Source organism: Chiloscyllium plagiosum, unplaced genomic scaffold (assembly GCF_037043375.1).
Source record: "Chiloscyllium plagiosum isolate Xiang-an unplaced genomic scaffold, Cpla_swu_hap1 HiC_scaffold_34, whole genome shotgun sequence".
NCBI classification, from domain to species: Eukaryota; Metazoa; Chordata; class Chondrichthyes; order Orectolobiformes; family Hemiscylliidae; genus Chiloscyllium; species Chiloscyllium plagiosum.
In genome coordinates, this window is record NW_028270172.1 from 27,429,314 (window position 1) to 27,456,908 (window position 27,595).

Below are 27,595 nucleotides of genomic sequence, written 5' to 3' on the forward strand. Positions count from 1 at the left end.
AGCCTCCATCACTTCTTCTGGCAGTTCATTCCATACATGCACTATTCTCTGCGTGAAAAAGTTCTCTTTAGGCCCCTTTTAAATCTTTCCCCTCTCCCCCTAAACCTACGCCCTCTAACTTTTGACTCGCCTACCCTGGGAACAGACCTTGATAATTCACCCTATCCATACCCCTCATGATTTTATAAACCTCCATAAGGTCACCCCTCAGCCTCCAATGCTCCATGGAACATAACCCCTGCCCATTCAGCCTGTATTTCAAACTCTCCAACCCTGGCAACATCCTTGTAATTTTTTTCTGAACCCTTTCAAGATTAACAGCATCTTTCCAATAGCAGGGAGATCAGAAGTGAACTCAATATTCCAAAAGTGGCCTAACCAATATCCTGTACAACCGCAACATGACCTCCCAACTATTATACTCAATGCACTGACTAATAAAGGCAAGGATACCAATCACTTTCTTCACTATTTTGTCAACCTGCAGTTCCACTTTCAAGGAACTATGAACCTGCACTCCAAGATCTCTTTGTTCAGAAACACTCCCCAAGACCTTACCATTAAGTGTATAAGTCCTGCCCTGATTTGCCTTTCCAAACTGTAGCACCTCAAATTTATCTAGAATAAACTCCATCTGCTACTCCTCAGCCCATTGGCCCATCTGATCAAGGTCTCTTTGAACTCTAAGGTAACCTTCTTCGTTGTCCATTACACTACCAATTTGGTGTCATCTGCAAACTTACTAATCATACTTCCTATATTCACATCCAAATCATTTACATAAATGACAAAAAGCAGTGGACTCAGCTTTGCCTCACACCGCTGGTCACAGACCTTCAGTCTGAAAAGCAACCCTCAACCACCACCCTCTATCTTTTATCTGTGAGCCAATTTTGTATCCAGTTGGCAAGTTCATGGTCTGCTGACCAGAACAAGATGGCTTCCATGACATACATGACCAGCCAGGCAGGGGATCATGGGCCAGAAGAAATCCAAAGAAGCAAATATGTAATTGGGGTAGGACTGTGAGCTGAAGGGGTAGACGGCCATTGTAACCTAGTAGCCTTCAAGGTAACAACTGCGCTAATGTTTTATGCAATTGGTTGCTTCCACAGATCCAGTGATTACCCGAGTGGTGTGACATGACCCTCATCCCATAAATGTATCAAGACTATTACTGATGTAAGTTGTGCTAGAATGCACCCACGTCATCTTGTTTTTTTCTTGATGAAGTCAGTGCTGCAGCCTAGGTAGTCAGCTTTCCCACTGTGTAGAGCGACATGTACACACGTCACACTGGCAACACTACCTCTTAATGCAGCAGGTTTCAGCAATAGAATGGTTGGATGCCTCACAAGGATCCTAACTGGGAGCTAAGTGCTACCCTCTGCATCTATGGCTGATGACTCAGTTATGCAATCCTTTGACTGAGGCCAAGCATAGACACAATGCTGCCCAAAGGAAGGTTAACCTGTGTAGCTTGATTGTTATATCTGCTGCTGAAAGGATAGTTTATGAGACAGGTGATGATGAAAAATAGCAATTCATTTATGATTATGATCTTGCATTTGGAAAGAAATGTCACCCATGCCAACTATGTTGCTCAGAAGTTTTTCTGTTACTCAATATGCCCAGTGAAGGGCTGGTCATGGCTGGCGTGGTGACCTGGTGCACAGTTGAGTTTTCAATATGGCACTGCCCCTGAAAATCCAGGAAGTTCCTGGCAGTGATGAGTACTTTTGCTGCTGGAGAATACACGATAACATGAGCAGGGTGCCACAGATGTCTAATGTTTACTTGTTAAGGTGAGCAGTGGAGAGCTGTGTCAGGAAATTTGCTAGAGCTCACAGAGGAAGACCTTCTATGAAACTCCTCAAAGTTGACACTTAGTTGATTTTTGGTCAAATTCAGCCCTCAATTTCAATTCGTATTTTAATCTGCAGGAACACACACAACTTCACAAATTCTCCAATGATGTGTCACTCACAGGTACCTATTTAGTTCAACACTGTAGATTAAATTGTTTTGTAGATCATATTCCAGCGATGGAAGCTCTCTGTAGATGGACCTCCTGGAACTCCTCCACTACTGCAAAACTATGCTCTCTTTTGACAAATAATCAAGCCTTTTTCTAGAATTAATAATATACAGAAATTGGAGTTAATCCACTCTGAGATCACGCCAAGGTTCAATTCAACATAGACAAGCAGGAGGCTGGAAGAACACTGCTAGCAAGGCAGCATCAGGATATGGAAAAGTGTGCGTTTCGGGTGTAACCCTTCCTCAGTCCTGAACAAGGGTTGCACCTGAAATGTTGACTTCTCCACCTCCTGACGCTGACTGGCTTGCTGTGTTCTTCCAGCCTCCTGCTTGTCTATCTTGGATTCCAGCATCTGCAGTATTTTGTATCTCTGAGATTCAATTCAATGGATAGGGATTAAATCATTACAATTCCATCTGTTCCTCCTGATCCTTCCTCGATAGTTGGCAAGACACTAATGGATTACACAGATATGCAAAGTTAGATCATCATTGTTTCCCACTGTACACAAGTGTAAAATCCAATGAACAATGAAAGAAAGAAACAATTTTGCAAACTTAACTCTTAAAAAGATTTAACAAGTAAATTGCTCACCAGTTTCAACTTGAAATGTGCAATTTTGTGGTTTCTTATATTGTTAACCAAAAAGATCAAAACAGCAATTAACTCATCTATAATAATGATAAAGAAATGTGTTCACAGGGAGGATTCCAATTCATGCATAATGTAGCAATTTTGCAAATTTAACTCTTAAAAAGATTTAACAAGTAAATTGCTCATCAGTTTCAACTTGAAATGTGCAATTTAGTGGTTTCTGATGTTGTTAACCAAAAAGATCAAAACAGCAATTAACTCATCTATAATAATGATAAAGAAATGTGTTCACAGGGAGGATTCCAATTCATGCATAATGTAGCAATTTTGCAAATTTAACTCTTAAAAAGATTTAACAAGTAAATTGCTCATCAGTTTCAACTTGAAATGTGCAATTTAGTGCTTTCTGATGTTGTTAACCGAAAAGATCAAAACAGCAATTAACTCATCTCTAATAATGATAAGGAAATGTGTTCACAGGGAAGATTACAGTCCATGCATAACGTTTAAAATGCTGATCACTCAGGGAGGATGTAGGAATTCTTACCTTCCTTTGAACAAATATCCCGGACCACTCTGTTTTTCATGTGTGTCAATGTATCAAAGCTTCTTGTGTAAAAAACTCTTTCATCAGCACCAGCAATGAGTTGTAGTTCATTTTCTTTTGCAGCTCCGACACCAATGGCATAGACAGTGACCCCTTGTTGCCTTATTTCTGCAGCAGGTCTAGCTACATCATCTGCTGACTGTCCATCTGTGAGGGTGATCAGGAAACGCTGCACACTAGCTGGTCGGCTTTGTTCTGCTTTACTGATGAAATTCTTCATATAGGTCAATGCTTGGCCTGTCCTAGTGCCCCCGCCGACTTGAGCAATGCGCTTAATTGCCTGTATTAATCTTGTTTTGCTGGTATACTGAGTGATTTCCAATTCAGTTTGTGGACCATCTGCATACTGCACAACACCAAAACGAACCTGGTTAGCACCAACTGTGAAGAGGCTTACTACCTCGACCAGGAATCTTTTCAAATCTTGGAAGTTCTCAGGCAATATGCTGCTTGAGCCATCAACTAGGAAGAAGACATCAGTTTCTTCAGTTTCAGAACAGCCTGAAAGAGAAAGGAGCATTGCTTCAGTTATTAGGAAAAAAACACAGCTGGACTATACAGCAGCATTTTGATGGGGTAAAAACAATGACTGCAGATGCCGGAAACCAGATTCTGGATCAGTGGTGCTGGAAGAGCACAGCAATTCAGGCAGCATCCGAGGACAGGTGCCTGTCCTCGGATGCTGCCTGAGCAGCATTTTGATGCCCATTTAATATTATATTCTAATTATTGTTTGCTGGAGGATCCTCATTATTAGAATACCTTATTGTTAATGCAACTGTTAATGTTAATGTATTATGTAATGTAATAAAAAACTTATAATATAAACATATATCTGCAGGAGAAAATAGAGCTCTATGATTAGAACTTTTTGGGTAGCATATTCATTTTGCAAAGTTCCTGAAGTTTAAGAAAGTTGACAGTGCAATGATTTAAAAAGTAGCAATTTGCCAAAATATTAACAGATAATTTCAAACCACCTTTGCAAAAGATGTCAATGGATAAGGGGATAGTGCAGGAAAATAGCGTTAAGTGAAACAGTCAACCATGTTCTCATTGAATCATGGAGCAAGACTATGTGGCTAATTGGCCACATTTGGAGGAATCAAATGATGGTTTTCAATTTGCAGCAGATATCAATTTGCATCAATATCTGTTACTTGTAGCTGAATTCCCAGCAAACAGACAATTCCTTTATACTTTGGTAGACTTTTGTGTCCATCAAGTTCTGTAATATCATTGGACTACCTATAAACTCTAGTACTACAAACAGGACCCAAGTTTTAACAGCTGGCCGTCTCTGAGTAGCCCAGAATACTCTTGTACATGAAACTCATTTACTCATAGAGAATGTTGCCAAAGCTAGTTTGGGGTAGCAAAGTGGCTCAATGGTTAGCACTCCAGCCTCACACTACTAGGGACCCAAGTTTAATCCCAGTCTTGGGCCACTGTCTGTGTGGAGTTTGCATTGTCTCCCTGTGTCTGCAAAGGTTTCCTCCCATAGTCCGAAGATGTGCAGGTTAGGTGGATTGACCATTCTAAGTTGTACATAGTGTCCAGGGATGTGTAGGCTAGGCGGATTAGCGATGGGAATTGCAGGGTTACAGAAATGGGTGAGTTTGGGTTGAATGCCCTTTGGAGAGTCAGTATGGGCTGAATGGTCTTCTTTCATACTGTAGGGATTCCGTGAACCCTTATGCTCTTTTTCTAAAGAGTGAAAATGTATTCACTCCATATCTATTTTTTTATCCATTTGTTAGAATGTAAATGTCACTGGAAAGTTCACCATTTCTTTTGTGAAGGTTGTAGTGAGCTATCTAATTGGAAAGCCATAGACAATTTGGGGTAGATAGAGAAGTCAGAAAGGGGGTTCTAATTTTTTTTGTTTAATAATCATTCCAAGTGAGGATGATATGTGGTTGATGGGAATTTGACATGTGTTCCCATGTTGAAAGTTGGTGCTGGAAAAGCACAGCAGGTCAGGTAGCATCCAATGAGCAGAAAAATCGACGTTTTGGGCAAAAGCCCTTCATCCGGAATGAGGAATCCTCATTCCTGATGAAGAGCTTTTGCCTGAAACATCAATTTTCCTGCTCCTCAGATGCTGCCTGACCTGCTGTGCTTTTCCAGCACCACACTTTCAACTCTAATCTCCAGTATCTGCAGTCCTCACTTTCACCTACATGTTCCCATGTGTCTGCTGGCCCTCCAAATGGCATAGGCTATGTATTTGGAAGGTGCTGTCAAAGGATAATTGAAGACTTCCTGCAGGGTATCTTATATATGGCCACTATACATCAATGGTGGTGGAGAGTGTGACTATTTCTGTGGTGGATGTGGTGCCAAACAAACAGGCTTCTTGGTACTTGATGGTGCCAAGCTCTTCAAATGTTATTGCAATTGCAACATCCAGGCAAGTGGAGATTACTTAATCACATTTCTAACTTGTGCCATGTAGATATGGGCAATGATTTGGGAGTTGAGAGCTAAGTTATACGGTACTGTATTCCCATCCCATTACCTGTTCTAATAGCTACAGTATTTATATGGCTGGTCAAATTCAGTTTTGACATTTGGGGTTCAATGAAAAAAAAGCTGCTTACGATCATAAGTTTTTTCTGGGAAACGGTCATTTCTGGACATTTTAGTGCAACGATGTAACTTGCTAATTATCAGCCCAAGTATGAATACTATCCAGATATTATTGCATTTGGACATGGAGTATTCCAATGTCTTAGAGTCTGATCAGAACTGAACATTGTACAGTCACAGCAATTATTTGCAATTCTTACCTTATAAAGGTGGGATGCTGATTTATAAAATATGTTGATTTCATTTCTCCCAGGACACTATTCTACAGCAATATATTGGGGCTGGGATAATTATCCTCCAACAACCACAACTTTCTGGGTATGACACCAGCTATTGGAGAATTTTGTCCCTGATTTCCACTGACTTAAGTTTGCTAAAGCATCTTGGAATCAAACTTGGTTTAAAACTGGCTTGATCTCAAACATTACCTCATTTCCCTCTTGAATACAGTTCTTTTCTCCATATCTGGATGTGCTTACAAGACTGTAATGAGGTCAGATGTCTTGGCAAAATACAAACTAAATATTAGTCAGACCGTTATTTGATGCAAGTGTTACTTGTTAGAACTGTAAAAATGAATGTAGATTGATGGGATGGTAATTGGCTGAATTGAATTTTTTCTACCTCTTTGGACAGAATATACTTTCCCCTTTATCAAAAGCTGCCAACACTACAGCTGTACTGAAACAATGTAGATAAAACGACAGCTAGTGCTAGAGGAAATCTTCAGTAATGCAGACTAGCTCTTATTAGTGTCAATAGTTATTGCTGCATTCAATACTTGCAATTGCTCCACATGAAATTAATTCAATTGGCTGAAGATTGATATCTGACCTCTTGAGCATATCAAGGAGGAATCTGAGATAGATCATCCACTCTGCACTTTTGATTGAAATCGGGGGGCGGGAGTTAATTTTATTTTTGCCCAATGCTGGGCTGGGTTTCTGCCTCCTTGAGGTTGAGGATATTTGTGATCTTCTCCTCTGTTTAGTTGTCTAATCGTTCACCACTATTCAGGACCGTGTGATAAGGTGGCAAATGTTTGATCTGATATGTTGGTTTGTTACTTACACTAAATTGTGTGTATGCAGTGATCATTAACTGGGGACTCTCTTGAGCTCCACATTAGGAAGCCCTCTTGTGGTGTAGTGGTGGTGTCCCTCCCTCTGAGCCTGGTGACCTGGGTTCAAGTTCCACCTGCTCCAGAGGTGTGTATAAGATCTCTGAACAGATTGATGAGAAAAATAAGTTGAACTCCACAATGGGTTCTTGGTGCAATGGTAATGTCCCTATTCTGAGTCAACAGACCCAGGTACAAGTCTCACCTGCTCCAAAATGTGGTGTACTAACATCTCTGAACAGGTTGATTAACAATAAATTGAGTTCCATAGAAATAAACACACTAAAGCTCTGGTTGGGAGGCTTGTTATGATGCAGTGGTAGTATCTCTGCCTCTCGGTCAGAAATCCTGGGTTCAAGGGGTGGTGTAATGATAACATCACTGCACTAGTAATTCAGAATCTCAGGTTAATGTTCTAAATCCCACCATGGCAGCTGGTGAAATTTTAATCCAATGAGACTTTAGAATAAAATGTTAGTTTGAAGGTCACCATGTTGATTGTCATTTAAAAATATCTAGTTAACTAATGTCCTTTCGGAAAGGAAATCTGCCGTCCTTATCTGGCCAGACCCACATAGGACCCCAGACCCAGAGCAACATGGTTGATTCTCAACTGCCTGCTGGTAATGGCCTAGAGAGCCAGTCAGCTCAAAGGCAAAAAGGAATGGGCAACAATGTTAGTGATGCCTACGTCCTACGTAAGAATAAAATAAACTAAGCAATAATTCAAAACATAGAACACAAGAACATCTTCAAATGATTTAGTGCAAGAAGATTCAAGTTCAAATTGCAAAGTTCAAACTGTGAATGAAGTCACCCCCTGGCTTTCCAGTCAGCATGAACAGAATTACATGCTGAAGGTAAATGTAAAGGGGAAAGATGTTGAGGCACCTTTTGTATCAGCCATGATTCAACATTTGTAGCAATAGCATCAGAATCAGAAGATTATATGTTCGAAACACACTTCCAAGGCTTGAAGAGCTCATTGAGGCTGACACTCCAATTTGATAATAAGTACAGTTCTATAGAAAATGCAGTACACAACAGACCACTGGTTTCTGAGAAACTACTGCAACTTGGAGATGTTGTCCTTTTGAGGAAATGTTAAACCAAGGTTCCATCTCCCCTCTTGAGTGGAATAAATATTTCATGACGTTACTTTCTAGCAGAATAGAGGATTTCTATTGGTTGCCTTAGACCTCACCCAAAATGACTACAATTTGGCTTCTTTACGGGACCTTATTGTGTGAAATTTCAGAAATTTCAGGTGTAGGTCAGAACAATGTCTGCTCTGAGAAATGATAATGTTCTACTATTAAACGTGGAAGTGGATTCCTTGCTCTACTCTACGCTTAGCCAAGTAAGGGTAACGGGATTGACTCGGGGCAGAATTTGATCCAGCTGCCAGCACATTTGTAGATGAAAACAAAAAAATGCTGGCGATCACAGTGGGTCAGACAGCATCCATGGAGAGACAGCAAGCTAACGTTCTCGAGTCTAGATGACTCTTCATGATCTCCAACATTTTTTTGTTTTCAGTACAGATTCAAGCATCTGCAGTAATTTGCTCCAACCAGGTTCGTATATGAGTTGGCCCATAAAATTCCCTGGGCAGCTTTTCCTCTACCCTCTTGCACGACGTTGGCAAATTTATGGGGCACAGTTGAGGCCAAAGGCAGGTCCTTCACCATCCCATACTTGAAGCTTGAGAAGCTCAGAGATGGCGGCTGAAGCTTGAGAGGTCACTCTGCTCGGGCCTCAGCCAGATTGAGGGACGTGTGCCTTCCTCGCTGGACCCCTTTCTTCCATCCGGCGATACCGGTCTCCCTGAGATCTTACCCACACACCCCTTTTCCTTGGGTGCTGCTCTGTCACGACTTGACTTTTCGATCTAAAATCCCTCCTCCCACTGCCTCTCTTGTCCTCATTGCAAAGCCTCCCACAACGATCTCCATCCGGGCTGCAGGACTTTGAATCTGGGACTACTGAGTGGCCAGGTGATCAGTTTGGCCAACAGGCTTCTGAGGTGGGGAAGCAGAAACCTTGCTTCCAGTCAATTACCCTTCCTTTGAGTATTAAGTAGCTGTGTGGTAGCTGGCACTAGAGGGAATGAGTTCCCTGCTGCCTCTTTGGGCTGGTAGCAGGGAGAAGAAGGGCTGCCACCTGTAATACCCAGCTCCTGCAAAAGGTAGTTACCCCATTTTCTGTAGCTTTTATCTCTAACTTTGTAGAATACATAATTTGAAATAGAATTGCATTTACATAGTGCCTTTCACGATGACTGTCTCAAAGTGCTTTATAGCCAAAGAAGTACTTTTGCATTGGAGTGACTGTTGAAATGTAGTAAATCTAACAACCAAACAATCATCAGCAAGCTCTCAATGTAGTAATGACCATATGGTCTGTATTGTGATGTTGAATGAAGGGTGAATATTGGCCCAAGGGCAGTATGGATAATGCCAAGGGATCTTTCTTTTTGTACGTGTAAATTATTGATGATGTGTGAGCAGGCAAGACCCTGGTTTAAACTCATTGGAGTGGCACTAACGCAGCTCTTCCTCAGTGCTGCACTGGAATGTCTGCCTAGATCTTTGTGCTCATGCACTGGACTGTGAGTTGAATCTAGAATTTTCTGAATCAGGGGAGCAAGCATTACCAACTTGATCACCACCGACACTGCAATTCAGTTCAAAAAAATACCTTAAAGTCTCTGTCTTCTACATGTGAACACACAAATCAAGCTAAAAAAAATAAACCGACTGACAAAAATAAAAATACAGATCTCACCATGTTGAAGTTGCTCAATTTGCTCGGGAACTTTCGAAATCGAGTTACGTATCGCGTTGCAAATCCTCTTCTGAATGAGTTCCTCCATTCGCTTTAGTTGGTCAAATTCCTGGACTATTTGAACATAACTTCTCGAAGGATATGAGGCGATATTTTGGAGTTCGGTCTCGTTGGCGTCTTTGATTCCAAAAGCAAAGACTGTGACGCCAGAACGCCGCAGGGCAACGGCTGGATGGGTCACATCATCCTGGGATTTGCCGTCAGTGATCACGATTGCGATCTGAGGAACACCTTGATTTATGCGGCTGCCAGAGTCTGGGACAAAGTATCTCTGCTTGACATATTCGATGGCTGCTCCTGTGTAAGTTCCTCCTCCTTGATACGGTAGTTTTTGGATCCTTGTCAGGATTTCAGACTTATCGTGAAAATCGTTCAGTTGAAACTTTGGATTTGTAAGTGTGCTGTAGTGAACCAAACCAATTTGGACCTTGTCATGTCCAACATCCAAGACTTTGACAATATTGTAAAGGAACTGACGGATCAGTTGAAAGTTTGACTTTCCAATACTACTTGATTCATCCACAACAAAAACAATATCAGCAACAGTAGCTGTTTGACACACTGAGGGAAAAGAAAACAGATTATAACAATAGCACTACACATCTCTTGCTAATTGAAACTTCCCAGAATCAGCACTTTCTTTTTGCTCACTTGTTGGACACGGCTGGCCAGCATTTATTTCCCAACCCTAGTTGCCCGAGAGAAGGTGGTGGTGAGCTGCTATTTTCCTTATTGAACATTGATGACATGTTAAGGTCCTATTAGTGCCCTTTGAGGGCTAGATGAGTGGAGCTAAGTTTATGGCGAGGGAATGAAGAGTGGGGGTACTGAAGGAAGAACAACTGATGAATTAACCCTGAAGAAGGAATGAAGGGGAAGGGGGAACAGCAAGCCAAACTGGGGCATAAAGACGGAAATTGATGGGAGTAGAGGTGAAGCAAAGCAAGGGCTGGGGGAGAAGAAGCCTGGTTGAGGTAGTGAAGCTGGGCTGAGGGACCGAAGCAGGATGTGGGGAGTGAAATGGGGTGAGGGGGGAAGCTTGGTGAGGGGGGAAGGGAAGGGAGTGAAGAAGGGAGAAGGGAGTGAAGCAGGAGGGAGGGAGTGATGCTGGGGGAGGGAGTGAAGCAGGGTGAAGGGAGTGATGCAGGGGGGGAGTGATGCCGGGGGGAGGGAGTGATGCGGGGAGAGGAAGTGATGCTGGGGAGAGGAAGTGAGGCTGGAGGAAGGAGTGATGCAGGGGAGAGGGAGTGAATCAGCATGAAGGGAGTGATGCTGGGGAGAGGGAGTAATGCTGGGGAGAGGGAGTGAAGCAGGGTGAAGGGAGTGATGCAGGGGAGCGAGTGATGCTGGGGAGAGGGAGTGATGCTGGGGAGAGGGAGTGATGCTGAGGGAGGGAGTGAAGCTGGGGGGAAGGGGTGATGCTAGGGAGAGGGAGTGAAGCAGGGTGAAGGGAGTGATGCAGGGGGAGGGAGTGATGCTGGGGAGAGGGAATGATGCTGGGGAGAGGGAGTGAAGCAGGGTGAAGGGAGTGAAGCAGGTGGAGGGAGTGATGCTGGGGAGAGGGAGTGATGCTGAGGGAGGGAGTGAAGCTGGGGGGAAGGGGTGATGCTAGGGAGAGGGAGTGAAGCAGGGTGAAGGGAGTGATGCAGGGGGAGGGAATGAAGCTGGGGGGAAGGAGTGATGCTGGGGAGAGGGAGTGATGCTGGGGAGAGAGAGTGAAGCGGGGAGAGGGAGTGATGCGGGGGAGGGAGTGAAGCTGGGGAGAGGGAGTGAAGCAGGGCGAGGAAGTGATGCTGGGGAGAGCGAATGATGCTGGGGGGAGGGAGTGAGGAAGGGAGAAGGGAGTGAAGCAGGGGGGAGGGAGTGATGCTGGGGGGAAGGAGTGATGCTGGGGGGAAGGAGTGAAGCAGGGAGAAGGGAGTGAAGCAGGGGGGAGGGAGTGATGGTGGGGGGAGGGAGTGATGCTGGGCGGAGGGAGTGAAGCAGGGTGAAGGGAGTAATGCTGGGGCGAGGGAGTGATGCTGGGGAGAGAGAGTGATGCTGGGGGAGGGAATGATGCTGGGAGAGGGAGTGAAGCAGGGGGAGGGGTGAAAAGTTGGGAGGGGGTGAAGCATGGGGGAGGGGGGAAGCAGGGGGGAGGGGATGAAGCAGTTGGGAGGGGGTGAAGCGGGGAGAGGGGGTGAAGCGGGGGGAGGGAGCGAAGCAGGGAGAGGGGGTGAAGCGGGGGGAGGGAGTGAAGCTGGGGGAGGGGCTGAAGCAGGGGGAGGGGGTGAAGCTGGGGGGAGGGTGTGAAGCGGGGGGAGGGAGCGAAGCAGGGGGAGGGGGTGAGGCGGGGGGAGGGAGTGAAGCTGGGGGAGGGACTGAAGCTAGGGGGGAGGGGGTGAAGCAGGGGGGAGGGAGTGAAGCTGGGGGGAGGGGGTGAAGCAGGGGGGAGGGAGTGAAGCTGGGGGGAGGAGGTGAAGCAGGGGGAGGGGGTGAAGCAGGGGGGAGGGGCTGAAGCTGGGGGGAGGTGGTGAAACTGGGTTTAGCGGGGAGGGAGTTGAGTTAAGCAAAGCCACAGAAATAAAACAAAGCTGAGGAAATGAAGCAGGGCTTGGGGGATGAAGAAGGGCTGTCAAAATGAAAGGGCATAATGAATGAGCTGAGAGTTGGGGAAGATCTGATCTTGCTGCAGCATTTGTAAAGGGTTAAGGCTCATTATGTGCCTGAGGCTGGTGGGGTTACCCTGGATTTATAGTTCACAGATTGGGATATTCTTCTGAGGAGGGGATGCCAGAAAATAAGGATTTGATTTTAACGTCCAGAGTAAAACATGCTAATGATAATTTGGCGAGGCAAGAACTGGCTCTGATAGTGCATTCATCCACATTGAGGAATGCCATCTGAGCCTGGGCTCAGTTCCACACAATCATATGACTGGCTCGCTTCTATTCGGAAAGGGGAATTTCAAGGAAGATTGCTGTATTGTAAGATTTATGCTCCAAAATCAATGACAGGAAGGTTAAAGGGACAGTGGCACTATGAAGCTGGAAGTGACTAAGGAACAGAAAGCAGGGACCATTGTTTTCACAGATAAGGCAGGAACACACAGTGGTGTTCTACAGAAATTATTATTAAAACTATGACTATGTTTAATATTTTATAAAGATCACTTTACTTTTTGGATTGTAGACTTAAAGGTTGGAAAATATAATGTTTTAAACCAAGGGGTGGTAGAAAAGATGAGGCAGTTTTAAAAATAGAATTATCAGGACTCAATCGTAACGTAATGTGTAAGGTTCACTTATTGAACTAATGGAAAAGGATGGTAGAAATCTTGGCTCTGCAGCTGGAGGTCAGAGGTTGTTTTACCCAGCAGTAGACGTCTGATTGGTTTTTCAACCAGGACCAGTTTTGTGTGCGTTCAAGACCTCTTGACTTGGTCCTGAGTGAGAAGCTACAATATTGTGTTCGGACAACACAGCAGAAACATCCCGTCTGCCTGTTTCTCCCCTCTGTGATTGGAAAAGTAAAAGGAAAGTCTGAGGAGCTAGCTTCTTCCTCCCTCTCTGCAAATTCCCTTCTTGGGGGAAAGAGGGAAAATCAACTTCAGAAAAGGAGGAACTAAACTGACAGGCTGTTTAGAAGCATAATTGCATGAAAAGGCTCAGAAACAGGGATAACTGAAAGACTAACATAACATTTGGCTTGAAATAAATACAGGGGAGCGCATGTACTTCAAGTAGTGAGACACTGGAATCAGTTCATACTGAGTGACAGTGAGACACTAGAATCAGTTCATGCTGAGTGACAGCGAAAGCAGGTTGACCTTGAGCAGAATATAAAGAAGTCAGAGATGGCAGAAAAATATACAGTAAAGGATTTGGCATAGAAAAGAATGGAAATGCGAAAACTAGAAATCAGAATTGTAGAGAAAGAAAGAAAACATGAAAATAAGCTTAAACTGCCACTGTTATAGAGTCATACAATCATGAAGTATGGAAACAGACCCTTCATTTCAACCAGTCTATGCCAACCATAATCCCAAACTACACTAGTCCCACCTGCCTGCTCCTGGCCCATATCCCTCCAAACCTTTCCTATTCATGTATCCATCCAAATGTCTTTTAAATGTTGTAACTGTACCCACATCCCCACTTCCTCAGGAAGTTCATTCTACACACAAACCACCCTCTATGTAAAGAATTTGCCTCTTGGTCTTCTTTAAATCTCTCTCATCTCACCTTGTCCTAAATATTGTACTTAACTACCCTTTCCAAAACATTTTATCAGGTTAATTCAGCATGATTTAGTTATTTGCAATCCAGACTGGCTTTCTTTTCCATTATATGGTCATCCATCACTTTCTTCGTTACAGATTCTAGTACTTTCCTGTAACTGATATAATACTGATTGGACTATTTTCCCCAAAGTTTGAGTGGCATAATGGCTGAGTGGTTAGCACTGCTGCCTGACAGTGCCAGGGGCCCAGATTTGATTCCAGCCCTTGGGCAACTGTTTGTGTGGTGTTTGCACATTCTCCCCATGTCTGCATGAGTTTCCTCTGAGTGCTTCAGTTCTCTCCCACAGACCAAAGATGTGCAGGTTAGATGGATTAACCATGCCAATAGTGTCCAGGGATGTGTGAGATAGGTGGATAAGCCATAGGAAATGCAGGGTTACAGTGGTAGAGTAGGGGAATGGGTCTGGGTGCGATGCTCTTCGGAGGATCAGAGTGGACTCAATGGGTTGAATGGCTTGCTTCTACACTGTAGAGATTCTATGAAGTTCTGCTATTTCTCACTGTTTTACTAATGTAGGTGCAACATTAGCTGTTGGTCACTATTGGAGTCACTCTGGCAATTCTCCCTCGGTCATGGAGCTTTTACATATGAAGTAGTGTCTTTGGTATCTCCTCCCAAGTTTCCATTTCTATTTGCAGATCTCTGATTTTTTTTTTCCAGATGTATTTTGCCAATTAGTCATAATTGAACAAACTATTCAATAATCTAATGCCGCCATAACTTTTCCTTCAAAATCCTGGAGGTTTCCTGTTCAACTGCATGTCCCACTTCATTTTGAATGTCATTATTGAACCTCTTCTCACTTTCATGAGGTACATTCCAGATCATAAGAATTTATCACATCAAACAACGTCTCCTCACCTCCACTCTAGATTTTAAAGACATATCAAAAACAAAAACAAAGTTTGGTGACATCTTACCTGCAGGTACCTTCCAGTCTTCTTCTTCAGGAGGGACTAAAGGGACATACAAATGGACAATTGTTTTGACATTTGAACAGTAGTTAAGTAGAAGAGATGCAACAACATTTGAATACCAAAAATGTCATATAAAAATACTTGAGTTCAATTTGAAATATTTTGAAAATACTTAAGATGTGAGGAGAGGGTGAGAAGGGAGGCAAGTGTGGAGCAAAGTGAAAGGCAAAGGAAGAGTCAACAGAGCTGTTCCATCAACATCTACCATGGTTATACTGAATTGTGTAACCCGATATCCATCAAATGAGTCATTCCCAAAATACTGTATTCTCAATGGAAGTAGCTGCACCTGTACTATATTAAGTTATTAAAAACAGAAGTTGCTGGAAAAGCTCAGCAGGTCTGGCAGCATCTGCGAAGAGAAATCCGCATCAACGTTTCAGGTCTGGTGACCCTTCCTCATAACTGATACAAAGTTATGCTTCAAATCAGTATAATGATAATTTCTGTTTGAGGTATTCAATCTCTTTCTCGAAGAATAGAATTACAGTCGAGGTCCAAATCTTGGGAATAGTGAATATTGTACTGTCAATGATCTGAACCTTAAAACTGATGAGGGCAAAAGGTTCAGTTTCATGAGCAAAGCCTCAGCTTTAGGGCAGCACAGTGGCTCAGTGGTTAGCACTGTTACCTCACAGCACCAAGCACCTGAGTTCAATCCCACCTTTGGGTGACTGTGTGGAGTTTGCACATTCTCCCAGTGTCTGCGTGGGCTTCACTGGGTGCTCCAGTTTCCTCCCACAGTCCAAAGATATGCAAGTTAGATGGATTGGCCATGCTAAATTGCCCATCGTGTCCAAGGATATGCAGGCTAGGTGGATTAGCCATGGGCAATACAGGGTTGCAGGGATTTGGTAGTGGGTCGAATCTGGATGGGGTGCCCCTCAGCTGTCTCAATTTCACTTCTCCATACACACAGTCTAAATTAGCCCCCTCACAACTTGTAGCACTTAGTTCTCTGAAAGTAAATTTCCCATATGCTTGTTGATGAAGATGACACTATTGTATCAAGACCTGAATGAGAGTAAATTCCAGATAAACCCAACTTGAACATCAGGCCACACTTTTCATCATTGATGCACATCCCATCTTCTCCAGAGAAGATGGCTTCCATCCACAAGGCCTGCTTCCAACTCCTTCCCATCATTCACAAACAAGTTCAATCGAGGCATTCAAAAGGGCATTAGATGGTTATTTAAATAGAAAGAATTGTTCTGCTATAACATGCGTTTCATTAACATGAGTTCGCTGTAATGCAATTGACGAATTGGGGACACTGTTCCTAAAACATAAATTTTTAAAACATGTGTTGGCAATTACATTGTCAACACTTTAAGCGTTGTTACTAAAGCCTGATTTTTCTGTAATATGGGTTTGCACAAGAATGCAACCATCGCGTGAAAGAAGAAAGAGGCAGGAAAATGCTCCTAAGTCACAACCCTCATTCAGAAACCCAGTAGAGACACAATAGATCAAACAGTGTCCTTTTGCATCAGAACTATTCGGTGATTCTGTGAACAGGTAGCCCTGTTGCATCACCATATTCTTGTTCCTCTGAGCTGATTTCTTCCTCACTCAACATTTATTTTTCACGATCTATATCTGTAATATGTCAACAGTTTCCAGTTTCCTGGCTGTAACCATCTCCTTTTCTCCATAGTTGTCTAGTTGGTACGCAACTCCAAACTGAACCACAGCAACGTAAGGAATATTATCCACTGAGTGACTGTGGGACCTTTTGTTATTTAAGACCATAAGACCATAAGAAATAGGAGTGGAAGTAAGGCCATTCGGCTCATCGAGTCCACTCCACCATTCAATCATGGCTGATGGGCATTTCAAAGCCGTTTAGCTGCACTCTCCCCGTATCCCTTAATTACTTGTGAGATTAAAAATTTATCGATCTCTGCCTTGAAGACATTTAACTCCCGGCCTCCACTGCACTCCGTGGCAGTGAATTCCACAGGCCCACCACTCTCAGGCTGAAGAAATGTCTCCTTATTTCCGTTCTAAATTGATCCCCTCTAATTCTAAGGCTGTGCCTACGATTCCTAGTATCCCCACCTGACGGAAACAACTTCCCAGCATCCACCCTTTCTAAGCCAAGCATTATCTTGTAAGTTTCTATTATATCTCCCCTCAACCTTCTGAACTCTAACGAATACAATCCCAGGATCCTCAGCCATTCATTGTATGTTAGGCCTAGCATTCCACTGAAGATCTTATAATCTGTGCCCTTTGCAGCAGTAATAGGCTTATTCCTGGTACTTGCAGTTTATGAGCTCAAGTTCTCCTCTTGGTCCATTTGCAGAAACAATTATTTAGTGTTTTGGGGGCAATTGTTCATTCAGGATTGCGTTGTACTTCAATTTTTGATTTATCTGGTATGGGATAGGCCTTGCTTTAATCTGTATTATCTCTGTAAAGTTTATTTCATAAAATTAACTGATGCTTTTACACCGTTCAGGATCCCAATAATTTCAAAGTAAAAGGTAAAGGTAAAATTGCCATAATCCCATCAGGCCACTGGGCTGCTCTACCATGAGAGAGATACAACTGGTGGTAGTTTAACCTGAGGGTCACCATGCCTCAGGTGAATCTCAAAGTAACTTAAAGTCAAAAAGGATATTTCATCAACTTTAGTTAGGAATCGCACAAAATGGGAAATGATAGAGAGTTGAACTGTTGCTTGGATAAAACCAAAGCAGTTCAGTTTATGTAGGTACATCACCCAGGCCAGATTGTCTTAAAGCCCTCAAAATGAAAGACTCTCAAGCAAACCAAGCCATCAGGCATTTTGAAATAAATTGTGTATTTACATTGTATATATTGTTTCTGTTTTTATACGAATATTGGGGAAATTTGAGGAGAAAGAATATTTCAGTCCCTCAACCAAAGAGTGCAGGTTGAATTTCACACTCCTCTGATGGCTGTTTTGTGAGCTGGGAGGTTTGTAAAATATTGTACATGACGTGCCAGGACCTATGAATCCTCACCAACCTGCCTTCAATTTTGTGAAGGGGTGTGGAGACAGTGGAGTGACCCTTCCAATGGTCACTTAAGTGCCTTATTCCACTCATGTTATTCTTTTACTCAAGCTGTATGCCCAGTAAGATGCCACCTGCTTTAACAGTGCCACTTGGCATCAGAGAAAAGGTCCTTCCTTGTTTAACATACCTGGCTTCTTAAACACTACTCCCCAAGTCTCTCACTTGGACATACTGGCCTTGATGCAGCTTGATGAAGCTTGGAGTCTCCATAACTTCCTCCTGATCAGGGATTACCAGCAGTCCCAGTACTGGCTTGAACCTGGTGTTGCTGGGACTGCAAAGGAGCTGGCCCTCCAATGAAATAACTCTGTTGTGAGGCATCATACTGAGATAAGGTGAAAGCCTTGCCTTGCCCCACTATTAAATTGCTGCAGGGCAGCCTGCAGTGTCACTGATCAGCACACTCCTGATCTCAGGTGTAGGGACCAGGGTATCTCGTAAAATCCAGCTCTACATTTCATTTCCAACTGGCATGGAAAGGCAGCACGCTATGAACAGGGTTATGCTGAGTGGCCAAAGACAGGAGGCAGCAATGGGGCAGCTATGTAGCAATGAGAACTCCCATAACATGGTGAATTATATTTGATAACTTTAGATGTAAAGAAATTTAAAGTAGAAAGAGCTTAACTTACTTCCTGGGTCACTTGGCATATCTGGGACATCCGTGGGAGGCTGTTGTACAGGATTGAGTATATCAGTCACTTCCTTCGTTATATCTTTTGCCAGGTCAATGGGATTGATTTGAGAGGTGATACGGTGAATGTTACTTGGCGAAAATGCTATGGTGTTCAGCTCGTTCTGATCAGAATTCCTTACACCAATGGGGAGAATTTTGATGCCATCACTTTTCAAAGCTGCAGCTGCCCTTGTGACATCATCCTGCGATCTCCTTGAAGTAATTACTATTGCAATTTGTGGAACTCCTTCCTGCTTTCGACTTCCTGCTGCTGCTGTGAAGAAGTTTGTGTGTAGGTACTCCATTGCACCTCCTGTGTTCAATGCTGATCCACCTTTAAATCGGAAATTCTTTCTTAGGTAAGAAATCAACCCGACTTTATCTTGAAATGTATTGGGTAAAAACTCAGTTTCTGCTTGATCACTGTACTGAGCCAGTCCAATCTGGTATCTGTCAACACCAATGTCCATTTTGTTCAGCATTTTGATAAGAAATAATCGCAACTGAGCAAATTCTACTTGTGTCATATAATCAGATCCATCGATGAGAAAGACAATATCCGCATACTGTTCTGTAGGAGCAAAGACAAAATCTGAATCAACAAACAAAGTCTGTATAGCTGAATAGAATCCCGAGTTTGACAAATATTTTGGTTATTGATGTGATTTATTCATTCATCAACACTCATTACCCAGATCAGATAGCAAATGAACATTGACAATTGCAATGTTAACAATTGGTTGGCAAAGGTTTTAGAGTGAGCCAAATATGTGGAAGATGTAACAGTATTCATTGTACAAGGTTCCTAACTCTGGAATTAAATATTTAACTGGCAATAGTTGTTTGGCAATCTTGTCGTAAGTGTATCAACATGGATCACTTGTTAGCACTTATTAGAAGATAGTTGCCTTGAGGTATTACTATGCCTTGAGATGGTTCTTAGCTTCTGCAGAATTCTACAGTGACTCTGCTATAGTTCACTGAATTCTCCGGCGATTATGTATTTATGCTACTCACTTTAGCTGTTCCCAATGTGGAGTAAGGCTCTCTGTCAAATGTATTTATGTACATTACAATATTAAATACAGCTTTCTGGTACAGTTTAAAAGCTGAGTTCAATGGGCTTTTGATGTTCTCCTATGCTTCGTTATGCTTCATTGACTTTGCTGCCTGATCTGGTTCTAGTGTCAGGGATATCTGACTGCTACATCGTTGTTACCGGGATATTCATTTGCCATCATCCTGGACATAGCTGTAGGTGCAAATCCCACTCCTAAGACTTGAGCTTATAAGTCTTTGCTGACACTCCAGCGCAGTATTGAGAATGTAGCAATGTTGAGGGTGTTATCTTTTGGATGGAATATTAAAACAAGGCTATACCTTCATCCCCATTACATTTACTTGGTAGAAGAGTGGTCTTGATCATAATTATCCTCAAACAACACTCCTTCCACCCAATGCCACAAACAAAACAGAATACATGGCTGTTGTCATGTGACTATCTGAACAATGACTATACCTGAATAATAATTTATTACCAGGAAACACTTTGGGACATCCCAGGGCTGTCACTTCAATTCTAGTCGTTCTGTCTGAAAATAGTACCCTTCTATATTGTCCCTGTTTCCCAATTTACTAATAGGGTAAGTGAGAAAGAAGTAACAACAGCGAGAGATTAAAAAGCTAGAATAAATAAAGGAGATTAAAAGAAATGTGTTTAGGCAGAGAGAGAGAGAGGTAAGGAAAGGGAAAGATCCAAAAAGTGATTAATAAAGATACAGATCAAGTCAGTGAGAGATAGGGAAAGAGATAGAATGTTGGACAGAAAGAAAAAGTGGGAGGAATTGAATTGTTAGTTTGCCTCCTAACCAAGGTTATCTTGTCCATACAATCTATCTCCAGATTCGCTGACCCCAGGACTACCAATCACTGAGCTTCCCTTAATGATCTCCGTGTTTTCCATTATTTTTAACTACCTCTCTCTTTTGTTGTTATCTTGTTCTCCATTAAATCTGCCATCATCTACAGGCCTTTCCTCAAAAACTTGCTACCCTTGACCTGCTCGTCCCAGCAAACGACAAACTCATCTCCAACCTTCCTTTCTTGCCAAAGTCCTTGCAAGTGTTGTCATCTCTTAAATCAGTGTCCATCTTTTCAGCAACTCCATGTTTGAACCCTCCAATTATATTCCCTCCATCCTACACCAATGGCTCTTACTGAAATTATATTCAGCAAGTTAGGTGAATTACGTGGGGAAGTTATGTGTCAGAATCATCTATCCACAATCTTTGGCAGGGCTGGCCACACCATTTTCCTTTAACTCCACTCCATCATTGTCTTGTTGGGTGTTAGCTGCTTGCATATAGTTACATTCTTATCCATCTAGTTGAGAATCACATGTAATAATTTCTCACCTACTCCTGCACTGTTAGCTCTGGTGATTCCCTAAAGATCCATCCTTGGCATTCTCTTCTTTCTCAATCACATGCCACCCATGAGCAACATTATTTAAAAGCACTGGACTGATTCAGAAGTTTCTATATTCATGCAGTATTCAACAATAGACGTTTCAGTTATGAATTTTAGGCTCCACATTGTGGATTCATGTACAAACCCAGAGTTTTGAGCACATCACCCAGGCTGACCATTCCAAAGCAGTACTGAGGGAGTGCTGCATTGTCATTGGTGCCATCTTTTAGATGAGAAACTAAATGGAAGCCACAACCACCTAAGGTGGGCATGAAAGAATTAGAGGCACCATTTGGAAAAGAAGGAAGAATTTCGACTTCTTGAGCATCTTTCATGACCTCTTGATCTCCCAAAGCTCCAAAGCTCTTTAAAACCAAAGAAAAATCCATAATGTACTAATGCAATGAAGGCAATTTGCACATAGCAATATCACACAAACAGTGATGTACAATTGACCTGGTAATCTCCAAGACACCAGGGAGGAACGCACAGTGGTGTTCTCTGGTTTTCCCCTACAGATCAAAGATATGCAAATTAGGTGGATTGGCCATGCTAAATTGCCCATAGTGCCCAAAGATGTATAGCCTAGCTTTGTTAGCCATGGGAAATACAGGGTTACAGGAATTTGGTGGGGGTGTAGTGGGGGGGGGGGGGGGGGGGGGGGGGGGGTTCTGGATGGGATATCCCTCAGCTGTCTCGATTTCTCTTTGCCATACACACAGTCTAAACTAGCCACCTCACAACTTGTAGCACTTGGCTCTTCATCGTCTGAAACTGAATTTCCCTTATGCTTGTTGACGAAGGTGACACTATTGTTTGAAGACCTGAACGAGAGTAAATTCCAGATAAACCCAACTTGAACATCAGGCCACACTTTTCATCATTGATGCACATCCCATCTTCTCCAGAGATCTTCCCTGTACTGCTTCCATCCACAAAGCCTGCTTCCAACTCCTTCCCATCATTCACAAACAAGTTCAATTGAGGCATTCAAAAGGGCATTAGATGGTTATTTAAATAGAAAGAATACAGGTTGTTCTGCTGTTTCATTAACATGAATTGGATGTAACGTGCTTGACAAATTGGGAACACTGTTTCTTAAGCACAATTTTTTAAAACATGTGTTGGCGATTACATTATCAACACTATAAGTGTTGCTTCTAAAGCATGACTTTTCTGTAATATGGGGTTGCACAAGGATGCAAATATCGCATTAAAGAAGAACGACCTGTATTTAGTGAAAAATCACACAACACCAGGTTATAGTCCAACAGGTTTAATTGGAAGCACACTAGCTTTCAGAGCAACGCTCCTTCACCTGATGAAGGAGTGGCGCTCCGAAAGCTAGTGTGCTTCCAATTAAACTTGTTGGATTATAACCTGGTGTTGCGTGATTTTTAACTTTGTACACTCCAGTCCAACACCGGCATCTCCAAATTAAGACCTGTATTTAGGGTAGTAAGAAAGAGGCAGGAAAATGCTCCTAAGCAGCAACGCTCATTCAGAAACCCAGTACAGACACAATGGATTAAACAGTGTCCTTCTGCATCAGAACTATTCGGTGATTCTGTGAACATATAGCCCCGTTGCATCACCATATTCTTGTTCCTCTGAGCTGATCTCTTCCTCACTCAACATTTATTTTTCCCCATCTACATCTGTAATATGTCAACAGTTTCCAGTTTCCTGGCTGTAACCATCTCCTTTCCTCCATAGTTGTCTAGTTGGTACACAACTCCAAACTGAACCACAGCAACGTAAGGAATATTATTCACTGAGTGACTGTGGGACCTTTTGTTATTTACCACTGAAGATTCTACAATCTGTGCCCCTTGCAGCAGTAATAGATTAATTCCTGGTACTTGTAGTTTAGGAGCTCAAGTTCTCCTCTTGGTCCATTTGCAGAAACAGTTATTTTGTGTTTTGGGGCAATTGTTCATTCAGGATTGCGTTGTACTTCAATTTTTGATTTATCTGGTGTGGGATAGGCTTTGCTTTAATCCATAAAGTTTATTTCATAAAATGAACCAATGCTCTTACACCGTTCAGGGTCTCAATAATTTCAAAGTGAAAGGTAAAGTTAAAGTTGCTATTAACGAGTGGTGAGAAGATTTGTAGCTCAGGTTGAGGTTCTGGAAGGTTCATTTTCAGCTTCCAGTACAGCGAGCAAACATACATCCAGTAAAGTTGCCATAATCTCATCAGGCCACTGGGCTGCTCAACTATTACAGAGAGACAACTCGTGGTAGTTTAACCTGAGGGTCACCATGCCCGCAGGTGAATCTCAAAGTAACTTAAAGTCAAAAAGGATATTTCATCAACTTTAATTAGGAATCACACAAAATGGAAAATGGTAGAGAATTGAACTGTTGCTTGGATAAAACCAAAGCCGTTCAATTTGTGTTGGTACATCACCCAGGCCACATTATCTTAGAGCCCCCAAAATGAAAGATTCTCAACCAACCAAGCCATCAGTCTCAGGTATGTTGAAATAAATTGTGTATTTACATTGTATATTTTGTTTCTTTTTTAAATAAGAATATTGGGGAAATTTGAGGAGAAAGAATATTTCAGTGAGAGTCAAATGTTCCTCAACCAAAGAGTACAGGTTGGATTTCACACTCCTCTGGTGGCTGTTTTGTGAGCTGGGAAGTTTGTAAAATATAGTATATGACGTGCCAGGACCTATGAATCCTCACCAACCTGCCTTCAATTTTGTGAAGGGGTGTGGAGACAGTGGAGTGACCCCACAATGGTCACTTAAGTGCCTTATTCCACTCATGTTGTTCTTTTACTCAAGCTGTATGCCCAGTAAGATGCCACCTGCTTTAACAGGGCCACTTGGCATCAGAGAAAAGGTCCTTCCTTGTTTAACATACCCGGCTTCTTAAACACTACTCCCCAAGTCTCTCACTTGGACATACTGGCCTTGATGCAGCTTGATGAAGCTTGGAGTCTCCATAACTTCCTCCTGATCAGGGATTACTGGCAGTCCCAGTACTGGCTTGAACCTGGTGTTGCTGGGACTGCAAAGGAGCTGGCTCTCCAATGAAATAACTCTGTTGTGAGGCATCATACTGAGATAAGGTGAAAGCCTTGCCTTGCAATAATCACCTCTGCTCCCACTGTTAAATTGCTGCAGGGCAGCCTGCAGTGTCACTGATCAGCACACACCTGATCTCAGGTGTAGGGACCAGGGTATCTCGTAAAATCTAGCTCTACATTTCATTTCCAACTGGCATGGAAAGGCAGCACGCTATGAACAGGGATATGCTGAGTGACCAAAGACAGGAGGCAGCAATGGGACAGCTATGTAGCAATGAGACCTCCCATAACACGGTGAATTATATTTGATAACTTTAGATTTAAAGAAACTAAACATCACCCAGGCTTAACTTACTTCCTGGATCACTTGGCATATCTGGGACATCTGTGGGAGGCTGTTGTAGAGAACTGAGTATATCGGTCACTTTCTTGGTTATAACTTTTGCCAGGTCAATAGGAATGATTCGAGAGGTGATCCGGTGAATGTTACTTGGCAAAAATGCTATGGTGTTCAGCTCGTTCTGATCAGAATTCCTTACACCAATGGGGAGAATTTTGATGCCATCACTTTTCAAAGCTGCAGCTGCCCTTGTGACATCATCCTGCGATCTCCTTGAAGTAATTACTATTGCAATTTGTGGAACTCCTTCCTGCTTTCGACTTCCTGCTGCTGCTGTGAAGAAGTTTGTGTGTAGGTACTCCATTGCACCCCCTGTGTTCAATGCTGATCCACCTTTAAATCGGAAATTCTTTCTTAGGTAAGAAATCAACCCAACCTTATCTTGAAATGTATTGAGTAAGAACTCAGTTTTCACTTGTTCACTGTACTGAGCCAGTCCAATCTGGTATCTGTCAACACCAATGTCCAGTTTGTTCAGCATTTTGATAAGAAATAATCGTAACTGAGCAAATTCTACTTGTGTCATATAACCTGATCCATCGATGAGAAAGACAATATCCGCATACTGTTCTGTAGGAGCAAAGACAAAATCTGAATCAACAAACAAAGTCTGTATATCTGAATATCATTCTGAGTTTGACAAATATTTTGGTTATTAATGTGATTTATTCATTCATCAACACTCATTACCCAGATCTGATAGCAAATGAACATTGACAATTGCAATGTTAACAATTGGTTGGCAATATTATGAAACTACACGGAAGCCACAACCGCCTAAGGTGGACATGAAAGAATTTGATTAGATTCCTGACAGTGTGGAAACAGGCCCTTCGGCACAACAAGTCCACACTGACCCCCCGAAGAGTAATCTACCCAGGCCCATTTTCCTCTGACTAATGCACCTAACGGTATGGGTAGTTTAGCGTGGCCAATTCATCTGACCTGCAAATCTTTGGATTGTGGGAGGAAACCAGAGCATCCAGAGTAAACCCATGCAGACATGGGGAGAATGTGTAAACTCTACACAGACAGCTGCCCTAGGCTGGAATTGGACCTGGGTCCCTGCTGCTGTGAGGCAACAGTGCTAACCACTGAGCCACCGTGCTGACAATTAGAGGCACCATTTGGAAAATAAGGAAAGAACTTTGATTTCTTGAGCATCTTTCATGACCTCTTGATCTCCCAAAGCTCCAAAGCTCTTTAAAACAAAAAAAAGTAATGTTCTATTGTAATGAAGGCAATTTGGACATAGCAATATCACACAAACAGTGATATACAATTGACCTGGTAATCTCCAAGACACCAGCAGAACACTCTTACCTCCTTTTTGAATTATGCTGTTGAATATTTTACATGCACCTGAAAGGGCAGACCCCGCCTTAATTAAACATTTCTTCTAAAGGACAGCCTCATCTTAATGCGATACTCTCTTGGATACTCAAGTATCAATCTGGATACGCCTTTAGAATAAGCAATCAGCTTCTCTATTTACAGCTTGCCTTCTGAATTGTTTGCTGTACTTGTACACTGTTGTTAGTGACTTATGAACAAGTATATTGAGGTCCTTTGAGATACTATCACTTTACAATTTCTCACCACTCAAAAAATGATCTGCACCACTGTTCCTCTTGCCAAAGTGGATAATCTCACACTTCTCTACACGATGTTTCATCTGCTATTCTTTTGCTCACTCACGTAGCCTGACTAAATCTTCAAACTCTTTTTACATCTTCTGCATAACTCACAGACACACGAAGATTTATATCATCGACATACTTTGAAATGATACAATTGGTCCCCACTTCCAAACAAAGAACAAAGAACAGGCCCTTTGACCCAGCAATACTGCACCGATACTGCACATGATTCCTTTCTAAACTCAAAACTGTCTGTACGGTCTGTATCCATCTACTCCCTGCCTATACATATATCTGCCAAGTTGCCTCTTAAACATTGCTATTTGCTTGCTTCTACCATCTCCTCTGGAAGCATGTTCCGGGCACTTACCAATGTCTGTGTAAAACACTTGCCTCTCACATCTCCTTTAACCTTACCCCTGTTAACTTAAACAACCCTGGGAAAAATACTCCAACTATCATTCTATCCACGCCACACATAATTTTATAAACTTCCATCAGATCACCCCTCAGCCTCTGACATTCAAGTGACACTAAATCACGTTTTACCAATCTCTCCGTATGGTTAAAACCCTTCAAATCAGATAACATCCTGGTAAACCCTTTCTGTATCCTCTCCAGAGCCTCCACATCCTTCTGGTGGTGTGATGTCCAGCAGTGTATGCAATATTCCAAATATGACTGAACTAAAAATGTATACAGCTGCAAAATGACTGACCAATTTTAATTTTCTATGCTCTGACCGATGAAGGCAAGCATGCCATACACCTTCTTGACCACTTTATCCATGTGAGTTGCTACTTTCAGGGAACCGGACCTGTATGCCGACATCCCTCTGTATATTAATGCTTCTAAGTATTCTGCCATTTACTATATACTTCCCTTTTTCATTACACCTTCCAAAATACATCACTTTGCATATGTCTGGATTAAATTCCAAATACTATTTCTTCACCCAAATCTCCAGTCTATCTATATCCTACTGTATACTCTGGGAATCTTCCTATCTGCAGCTCCCTCAAGCTTTGTGACATCTGAAACTTATTAAGCAGATCATCTACATTCTCCTCCAAGTGTTACAAATAACAGGGGTCCCAGTGCTGATCCATGCAGAAAGTTGCTAGTCACAGAGCTCCAGTCAGAGCTTCCATCTTTACCCACTGTCTTCTATGACCAAACCAGTGCTGTATCCATTTACTAGCTCACTGCAGATCCCATGTGAAAAATCACACAACACCAGGTTATAGTCTGACA

The 27,595-nt window shown here is 42.6% G+C and overlaps 1 protein-coding gene across 1 annotated transcript in view; it reads right to left on the reverse strand.

Annotated features, from left to right (window-relative positions):
* The window catches only part of LOC122564423 (collagen alpha-6(VI) chain-like), a 178,737-nt gene that overhangs the window by 119,728 nt on the left and 31,414 nt on the right, over positions 1–27,595 (reverse strand). Inside the window, exons 3-7 of the mRNA XM_087978572.1 lie at positions 24,657–25,271; positions 18,744–19,358; positions 15,005–15,040; positions 9,742–10,362; positions 3,183–3,743 (exon numbers count right to left, since the gene is read on the reverse strand). Of these exons, the coding sequence (XP_087834698.1) occupies positions 3,183–3,743; positions 9,742–10,362; positions 15,005–15,040; positions 18,744–19,358; positions 24,657–25,271 (2,448 nt within the window). The remainder of the gene's footprint in view (positions 1–3,182; positions 3,744–9,741; positions 10,363–15,004; positions 15,041–18,743; positions 19,359–24,656; positions 25,272–27,595) is intronic.